Genomic DNA, 10397 nt, shown 5'->3' with positions numbered 1-10397 from the left:
TTCACAGCCGCTTAAAATTATATAAAGGTTGGTTTATGGTTTTCTTGTGATATTGGATAATATTAAAAAAATGACAGCAACCAAAACATCAAAAACGGAGTAACTACCTACAGTTCAGAGTAATGTGTTTTTGTTAAAATGTGCAAAACCAAAAGTAAAAGATGAAAATGACATTACAGGGATCTGAGAGAACACATGTTTTTTTTTTATTGCTTAGATGGGTGAACGAGCTGATGTTAATAGGTTACCAGAGCCCATAGACATCTACAACGTAAATGCGCCACCCACCTTGAGATATAAGTTCTGGATCTCAGTATAGTTACAACGGCTGCCTTACCCTTCAGACCGAAACGTATTACTGCTTCACGGCAGAAATAGGCAGGGTGGTGGTACCTACCCGCGCGGACTCACAAGAGGTCCTACCACCAGTAAAAAATATGGTAATAAAATAAAATGATATAAATAATATGAACCTAGAATGTGGTAATAAAATAAAATAGAAACAAAGTAATTGAACAAATTCTGTGTATTTTATGTTGTTTCAATCTACACATTTTAAAACTAATTTCTGATAAACAAACATGTCACTACGTGTATGAACATAGATATAGCTAAAGTCATGCACAATCGTGGATTTAAATAATAATTAATAATGAGATATGAGAATTCAAGGTCAATTACATCAGACATCGTACGTACAAATGCATCACAGATAAGATATTGTTATTCGAAAGTAAAAATCATGCTTATAGCTTTTTAATTTTTAAACAATAAACGAATAATTTTAACGATTAATAAAGCAATATTGACAAAAACGTATGATATGAAATGATTAAATGATTACTTGCTACCACAGGCTTTGCTACAATATTAAAACACAATTACCGAGGCACCATACAAACTCAATGTCTCGTACTACTTACTACTATGAATTAAAAAAAAAACTTCATGGAAAAAACACAATTTTAAAATGGATTGATGTATTGAAAACTTTTTATATTCAATAACATTATAAATATTCTCACGAAAATATCACATGAGACGTTGATAATTATAAATGTTTGAAATCGATTCTCGTTCACATAATCTGTCATGGAGTATCGAGACGTTACACGAAACAACACCGAAAGCCATCAAAATAAATAACTAAAATTAATTTTAATGTCGATTTGATATATACAAAAATGACGAGACCGATCCGGTCCCACGGTCCTACGCGACGTCATTAAAACACAACTTTGGATAATCGTAACGACTATGGCTAAAAGGGCTAACACTAGTTTACAATAAAGCTTTTTTAGAACAACATTTACACACATTAACAAATTGTTTGACGATAAACATTAACAAGTGGGATGGGACTACGTCGGGAAAACAAGAGTCTTATTGTGATTCGGGCGTAACCAGGAAGTTCTAGGGAGTAACTAATCTCCCGCCACTACTGAGAAGTAGTCGCTCAAGATGAACAAGCTTGAGCAAAACTTGATCTCACCGAAAAATCCTGGCAACACCGTCTACTGTCCTACAAAATGAACGCTAGACATTGGATATTGCTAAATTTCATTAAATGGTGGTGAATTACATTTTAGATCTCAAGTAATACTGAAAGCCGAGATGAATACCAATATCATATAGTTAGCAGCTATAAACCAATTAAATACCTAGGTTAGTCTTTTTTGACAGTGACATTTTTGGTACTTATTATAGAGTAACAAGGACAGGTAGTGCAGTCGGTAACGCAAGGTGTGCTGGTTCAATGCTCGTGAAGGCGGTCGTGCGACCTGCTGGAGGAGCGCGACGTCTTGCGCTGGTCGAGGTAGGCAGCCGGAGCCCAGCCCTCGCCTTGTCCGCCTGTACACAAGCACAACAGTTATTGCAATAACATATTAATATACACACGTCTTTACATACTCGTATATGAGACACTCCATTGAGCGGTTGGTAGTGCAAGGGAAAATCGAGGGCAAAAGATCTCGCGGACGATATTCAGCACGATGGACCGACCTCATAAAGTCTGTGACTCACTCCAACATAAACGATTGCTCTCACTCTGCGAAACACCGTGCCACATGGCGTCGCATCGCGAGAGCATCGGTATCGCAGGATCCGACTGATGCATGACCACGACCACTCTGTCAAGAGTGTACGAATAGGAAGAAGAGTATGAGACGGATAAAAATGTTAATTTTTCTAGTGTCGTGGCGTGCAACCTCTTTGACAGGACATTAGATCTACAACGACTAGACATAGACTAAGACAGAGACTTTACAAGAATTTGAAAAGGGAGAAATGGAACAAGTCATGACTTAATGTCTTCCTTGAAGAGGGACACGAACCAGACGCCAAGGAACAAATTGACCGTTCTCATATGTGCATAAAAAAGACGACAAAAGAACTAACCGACCGTTCATCTAGTTTATTTTTATAATAAAATAATTGAATACGCAAAAATTGGTGTATTGTGAGGACAGCCAGCCTATATCTGCCACGAAACAGTCACACTTTCCCGTTCGAATTGACAGGCCTTATATACATGACATTTCGAGTTTATGTCCCAAGGTGTGTGCAGCATACACGTCACTTTGTAGGCAGCGGCTTGGCTCTGCCCCTGGCATTGCTAAAGTCCATGGGCGACGGTAACCACTCACCATCAGGTGGGTCCTATGCTCGTCTGCCTACACAGGCAATAAACAAAAATCTTGACTTTGATAACGTCATGAAGACTGGGCTCTTCTAAGCATCAACAGCTGTAAAAACAGTTATGGGTCTTTTTTCCTACCTAAGCTGATAGCCTTGAGAGGCTATATCAGCGTCGCCTTAACTAGTAGGTGAGCTCACGGGGCTCAAACCTGACGACGTTGCTAACACGAACCCTAGCAAGAACCGTGCTTCGCAGAATCTACCACCGGATCGGAAACGCGACCCACTAAGAAGATCCGGCGAGAAACTCTGTGGGCTGTGTCTTAGGGTTAATTTACTCGTCGAGCCCTTCGTCGCAAGCGACGGGTTCGACGAGAACGGTGACCGGTGCTTGAGGTACCTAAAAGCACCGTTAGTGGATCGGGAGGATCCGAAACGAAACCCGACGTGTTTGGGGCGACGTCGACTGCTTTCCATTCTGTCCGCAGGATCGGGAATATAGTTACCGGCGGCCACGATGAGAGGCCACGTGTTGTGCCGCTTTATCGAAGTGGTCTATACTGATGGATCTGTCTGACCATATATTATTATATTGGTCACTTAACAAGGACAATGTAGAATGTATTTAGTACCTGCAAGCCGCACGTACCACCAGCCGGCACAGCCGACTTTGAGTAGCTCAGCGTGTTGTCCCTCCCGCAGCGACACTTCGCTCGGTCCCACGGCCGTATAGTCGGACAGCGCCACCAGTCCACATCCCACCGCCTAAACAATCAAACACATTATACGACCCTGTCTTAAAGTTTTAAATACTCCCGTTACTGTTGTACGCATCTCTTAATATATATATTTCAATCACAACAAAACAATAATTTTCTGTTGTTGAAATTAACTATACATTCAGGTATTTGAAAGTGAAATTATCGTTACTAAATTCGGGTCTGTTAATGCCATTTTAGAGCCTTAGTATTATAGCAATTTTATTTACGGTACTTTATCTCAAAATTATTTCAACACAATAGAGGTTTTAATTACTCAAATACATGCATTAAATTTTAGTAAAATTTATGGAAATTGTAAAACACTGCTCTTTTGAAATTAAGATTACATGTTCAACTCATACTTTTCACGCAAATTCGTGAAAGGAAACATTTAATATTAGTTGTCTTTTATTGATCTTATAGCCAATTTACCTGCTATTTCTAGCACCATAAATTGGCTATAATTTACGGCAATTTATCCTGCTATTTACAGTAGGATAAATTGGCTATAAAGTCTAATGTTATCGCAGTATTATATATTCCCATAAACAATAACAGATGGCAACACTTTTGGTTTTTTTATCACAACAGACAATTACCTAAAACAGTCTGTTCGCACATTTGTTAAAACAGATTAAAATAATCTGAATACTTTGCATAAAGTGCTACCATCAATTCTAGCATTTTAGTTTCACACACAGTACATGCAGTTTCAGAAGTTGAAGTACAATTATTAGTATTTATAATTAGTCAACATGCACGTTAGTTTTGAGCCCTTAGTTGAAATTCGTTTAAAACACGTATTGTGTACAAGGTTCTTGGAGTGTATAAATCATATAATTTATATCTTATAAATAAATTTATATAAAACATATTTAATACAGGTAATATAATAAACAAAAGGTTTGTGTTTAAAAAATACTTTACATATATGTAGCTTTAGTAAAATTGAGATTTTATTACACAATTTCATAAGGATAATATGTACAATACAAATAAGTAGACTAGATAAAATTATTAAGAAATTTATTTGTTGTGAAGATTTATTGGGCAGTATATCGACGAAACACAGAGTAAAACAATTAGATGCGACAGCACGTCGTAAGCGGTGCTCAGTGAATGATGCAAGCTGCAGTGTTGCCTGACAATGTATCAGGTTTGTGTAACTAATACCGTAAGAAGATTCTTCATAATTTATAGTACCACAGACGTCTTGATGCTTCACAAAAAATCTTTCAATGTATCATAAATATATATTATTTAATAATACGTATTATAATTAAACATACTCAGTACCTAGTTTGTATGTTCACAGACAACGACAGTTGAAAAATAATAATACTGACAGTGATTTTGTTTAAAATACACGAAGCAAGCGCATTACTCAACATAAAATAATCAAAGCACACTGACAATGAGACATAACAAAACATAAACTTACACGATAGTTAATGTTCAGCGAATAGAACCGAAATATCCACGTTCTCTTTGGTTACCGCACTAAGCTTTGGGTATAAACTCAGTCTGTTTCATTATATACAAGACCTCTACTTCGCGTAAAGGTATTTAACTTTCAGTATTGGGATACGTAAAACGTGGAGGTGGCTTGCGCAGAGCCCGATACCGAAAAGAACTGTACCACTCTGTGGATGGTACCGTTGAGACCGACGGCCTCCGTCACCTGTTGAACAACACAACATACAGCAAGACGCCATTTTGTAGAAATAGCTACGTCAAGATGGCGGCTGTCGATTCGAAATTACACCTCAACTTTGAGTTATTGCGGTGCAATATGGTATGTGCAAAACTAAATAAACATCTGTGTTTGTGTTGCTAATTCATTCTTTAGAACCAAAAAAAAGCGATGATGGATGGCCGGGCTAAACCAAATTATTAAGCTGCATCAGCGTGAATCTTAACTGTTTCGGGGTAATAGTGTAAAACTTCAAGAAAGTTGTGGTAGATATCTTGTATTTTTCTAACGGATTAATGTACTTTTAGGATAAAATTAGCTTTAGCCGGGATAGTGAAGCATAAACAGGGCCAGTTCTTTTATTTACTTAATTCTTTTAAAACAGAGAAGTCTGGCCCTGGCCTTGTGGAAGAAGATCGTGTTCCAGGGTTGTCAGCCTCATCATGCGCTATCCGTGACAAGTCGTTTGGCATTCCTATAAAATACACTGTACACTTACATATATTTGAACTCACTTCACTCATCACTGCAATCCAAAATTACAGAGCGTTAAATGGGGTATTTAGTAAAGCTACCCCACTCCCTTTGGAAGCGGATTACTTACTCTACTATGTTAGTAATCTTAACACACATGAAGACTTTTGGCACAACATTTAAATACACTATGAAAATCCCATTATATCCACAGTAATTAACGGTTTAAGACGTACACAAACAAACAAATGTGATTGACGATCACCAATAAATTTAGCTTGTTAATAATGATTATTAGATTAGAACAATTTTTTTTTATCACATCTCTATTGAAGAAAGTGTACATCTACATATATACGTGTTGTATGTTTTAAAGTTGAAATTGATTAAAATATTCTTTTAATTTGCATTAATTAAAACTATAGTTATTTTTTAATTTAAGATTTTTAAAATTCAAGATTTAACATTTAATAATAAAATGTACTTAAACATTGAATTATACAAATGTACACAATTTCTTCGCCACTATTCCGATCCCCTGCTGATCAACTTATTAGTAATAATTACTTTGATTTAAAAGTCAGTTAATAAATTTAAAAAAATTCAATATTTGACTCAAAGTGAATGTATTGTTAGATATTATCTATTTACAGTGTTGCCCAATAAATATTTTAAAATGCAGTTTTATTCAAGGAATTTATAAATTTCCCGATGTCTTAGATCAAAAGATTTTAACAGATACTTCAATTTGTTATTCTTTTGTGTAATCTATTTGTCACAATAAAATCCGGACGCAACTAAGTTTTGCGAAGAGCATTTTTCGTTCAAATTAATTCATATTTTCTCAATGAACAAAAAACCCTGCGAAACATTATTAAGTGTGTAGAATTAAAATGATCTTAGTTTTAGACATTGCTCTTTATCTCCTTATAGGAAACATAAGTAAATCATTTAAAAGACTACATTCTCTTGCAACTTTTAGGCACTAATGATCATAACCGCGTTAAATATTTCAGTTAAATCTATTGTGATATTATGACCGAAACTAGTCACTTTAGAAATTATGAAAAAAAACATGGTTGAAAGATATATAGAGTTATAAAAAAGGGTTGTATTTGCCCTATGACGGAAAAGATATTTTGGTCACTAGATATCGGAAATTACTACTTTCTCAGCCCATATTCTGTCCTTATTTCTTTATCTAACTCATTCACTAAACAGAAAAGTTGAGTTGTAGTTCCAAAACTAAAATCGAATAAAAACCGTTCAATATTTTATTAATTCACAATATTCGTATTCCACAAATATTTCGTAAGTCGCTTAAAGATTTGGGCGTGTGAGAGAGGTAGCGCGATTTTCCAATTATGCGCTTCCTTATATTTTACCACTAACATAAAAAATGTTGTTAGACATAAAACTATGTTACAAAATAAAGTCTCTGAAAAATTCCTTTACCGTTTATCGTCAGATCAATCAATCAATCAATCAATCAATCAATCAATGAGCCCTTTGTCTAGAACTTTTAGGGACTGTTGATTTAATTTAGAGTCAGATAGTTTAGTGTGTAGGTGTCCCTTATATATATGTGTCCCTTACCGGTGCGTGTTCGACGTCATCGTCGTCGTCGTCGGAGGGGTCCGTGGACCAGCAGGGCTCGTCGTGCGCGTCGCATGAAGCGGTGCGGGGTGCGGCGGGGGGTTGGGGGCGGGGTTGCGCGCCCGACACCTCCCACGAGCTCGTCTGGATTAGTGTTCTGGAATCAAGAGGAATGCTCTCAGACGTCACAAGTACAAAAGTCGGAGTAGGTACCCAAAAACAACCAAAACTAGAAAAGGACAAAAAAAAATCTAACTACCTGTGATGCTGCAGTCCGTACTGCCGGACTCGCTCGCCCTTGAGTTCCTTCAGCTGGTCGAGCAGCACCCGTTTGATCCGCTCGACCCAGGCGCGCTTCACCTCGACCGTGGGCGCCGTGATCGTGTGCACCTCACACCTGCCCTGGCGCCACACCTCGAACTTGCGGAGGTCGCCCTTAACGGATTCCGTAAGACCTATTTGTGACATCTGCAAGGAAATTAGCGTCTGGTTTTAATATTAGTCTAGAAGTCTAATATCTAAAAGTCATCCTAAGACGTCCAGTGCATCCGTGTTGAACGATGCACCGGTATTCGAATCCCGCAGGCGGGTACCAATTTTTCTAATAAAATAAGTATTTAAAAAAATGTTCACGATCGACTTACATGGTGAAGGAATAACATCGTGTAATAAAAACCAAACCCGCAAAATTATAATTTGCGTAATTACTGGTGGTAGGACCTCTTGGGAGTCCGCACGGGTAGGGCCCTGCCTATTTCTACCGTGAAGCAGTAATGCGTTTTGGTTTGAAGGGCGGGGCGGCCGTTGTAACTATACTGAGACCTCAGAACTTATATCTCAAGGTGGGTGGCGCATTTATGTTGTAGATGTCTCTGGGCTCCAGTAACCACTTAACACCAGGTGGGCTGTGAGCTCGTCCACCCATTTAAGTAATAATAAAAAAAAAAGATATCTAGAATGTCATTTCATTGCAATGAAGACAGATGCAAAAATGTTACCAGCAGATCGTGTTTGAAGTGGTAAGTGGCTTTATTGTGGCTGTTCTTTGTGGCGGGCTTGCAGAACAGCATGGCCTTCTCGTAGAGGAAGATGTGACGTCGCCGGGGCCGTATCCTGAGGCGGAGGTCGCGCTTATTCTCCGATACCACGAGGAACGAGCCCTGCATCAGGAGTTCGCCCTGTTGACTCAAGTCCACCTGGAAGATCACCAAATTATATAATTGAATATATATAAAAATGAATTGCTGTTCGTTAGTTTCGCTAACACTCGAGAGCGGTTCGATCGATTTGGTTAATTTTGGTCTTGAATTATTTGCGGAAGTCCAGAGAAGGTTTAAAAGGTAGATAAATATGAAAATGCTCGGAATCAATGAAGTAGGAAACCTATGGAAATGAAACGTCAACCAAAATTTCGTGCCACTGTGACGTCATCTGGCCACAAAACATGGCGGCTTTAGTGCTGTACAAAAGATTTCAATGTTATCAGGTTTTATCGATAAACGTTCTTGGCTCATTTTATTTTAAATATTGTTGAGTATTATTTATTTGTAGAATTTATACTTTAATGGGAAGTAAGTAGGTATATTGTTATGTGCAAATATGATATGATTTAGATGGGTGAAATCTAAGACAAGTTCGTCCTTCGAATTTGCCAAGTAAACGATATGATGATTTTTAAAAGTTGCTACACTGATTTTATAAAGTTGTCGTTTGTCGCAAAACATAAAGATATGGCGTAGTTCAAAGCCATCAGCCCATTTCTAGCATGCTAAATGTTATCGTATTTTGAGTACGTGTTTTTCTTAGACTATAACAATCTATTTTAATTGTTTTGCTGACTCTAAAGTCCGTAACATACCACCGCAGCGCACCCCAAGGAAGGTGCGCCGCACCATTTGAATCACTTTCGCTTGAGAGTGATTCAAATTTTAAACTTATCAAGGGACCGCGTGAAAAAAAAAACACCTACAGAACATTTATTCATTAATTACAAACGTCATTCCTTGTGACTTCCTCTCTAAAATCACTTAATTATTAAATATTTAACAAATTTACAATAGTGTTTTACTCACTGCGGAATAAAACTATTTTATTTAAATAGTTCCGAAGAGATTTTGTCTGTAGCCTTTTTCCCGAAATATCTAAACAGAATGTCTAAATATGTTTTGATGACATATTTTAAAGTGGTATTTATGATTAGTGTCATGAACAATAGATTCCGACCGAAAAATGGATTTTTCGGATGAGGGCTCCATAATGAATTTAAATACATATAGATAATAGTTTTAGGGCATCGACTTTCTTGAGATCCTATAAAATACGTTTTAATTATTATTTTTGTATGTTTTAAGCATGATAAATTATGAAATTTTATATAATCAATCATATTAAATCGATATCAAAGTCAATAAATAATGTACAACCCAAAACAGACGGCCGAACTGACGTGACAATGACATTTGGCGCGCTAAACATGGCGGATTTTCGGCCTCATTAGACGGAGATGGAGATATTTACGTATATTCATGTTTCATTTTATGTACGCACTGAAATACTGTTATATTGTTTTCCTGCGAGTTAAAGTGCTGAGTAAGAACGAGATAGATATATGTTTATGTATTTGCCTTCAAAATGGGTGCTATTTATATAAGCAATTGTACGTATAGAACAACATGTCGTGTCCCTACTATATAGGTCTATGCTCGGAATTAAATAAAAATAACCATTTTGTTTTCCTTTTGATGTGTCCCCCGTCGGATGGATTCGTTTTGTTTGTTTTAAGTTTATACAAAAGTTGAGGTATTTTATTTATCAATTGAGGCACTACGAAGTCTGCCGGGTCAGCTAGTAATTGTGTGTGTGTGTGTGTGTGTGTGTGTGTGTGTGTGCGTGTGTGTGCGTGTGTGTGTGTGTGAGTGCGTGTGTGTGCGTGTGTGTGTGTGTGTGTGTGTGTGAGTGCGTGTGTGTGTGTGTGTGTGTGTGTGTGCGTGTGTGCGTGTGTGTGTAGTCGGTAATATACATTTTATTAATATTTATCATAATGCGAAATCGAAAGTGAGACATAGGTACTCATACTACTCATTGTTGTCTTTTAATTTACCTTAAAATACCTCCTTCTTCTTGCATCGTGTTCCTCAGTACAAAAGATCGCGACCTTTAGGCAGTATTTTAGTTCGCACTATGTTCTTCAAAATACCTAAACGTTAAAAAAAATTGTATAGTTCTATACTTGA

General features: G+C 37.2%; 1 protein-coding gene across 10 annotated transcripts in view; it reads right to left on the bottom strand.

The window, feature by feature from the left end:
- Positions 1-511: 511 nt before the first annotated feature.
- Positions 512-10397, bottom strand: part of LOC114244850 (guanine nucleotide exchange factor DBS) — a 117559-nt gene continuing 107673 nt past the window's right edge. For 5 of the 10 annotated variants that reach the window (XM_028176764.2, XM_089727225.1, XM_028176766.2 and 2 more), the window contains exons 16-20: positions 8163-8360; positions 7424-7632; positions 7165-7321; positions 3273-3405; positions 512-1851 (exon numbers count right to left, since the gene is read on the bottom strand). In XM_028176764.2, the coding sequence (XP_028032565.2) occupies positions 1754-1851; positions 3273-3405; positions 7165-7321; positions 7424-7632; positions 8163-8360 (795 nt within the window). In that variant the 3' untranslated portion in view covers positions 512-1753. Of the gene's footprint in view, positions 1852-3271; positions 3406-4842; positions 5083-5593; positions 5621-7164; positions 7322-7423; positions 7633-8162; positions 8361-10397 lie in introns of those variants that run through there. The other 5 variants (XR_016323056.1, XR_016323058.1, XR_016323057.1 and 2 more) reach the window with 3 other exon arrangements.

The sequence above is a fragment of the Bombyx mandarina genome, chromosome 05 (assembly GCF_030267445.1).
Source record: "Bombyx mandarina strain Sakado chromosome 05, ASM3026744v2".
Lineage (NCBI taxonomy): Eukaryota > Metazoa > Arthropoda > Insecta > Lepidoptera > Bombycidae > Bombyx > Bombyx mandarina.
The sequence above is the reverse complement of the archived record's forward strand: the minus strand, read 5'-3'. Positions and strand labels throughout refer to the sequence as shown.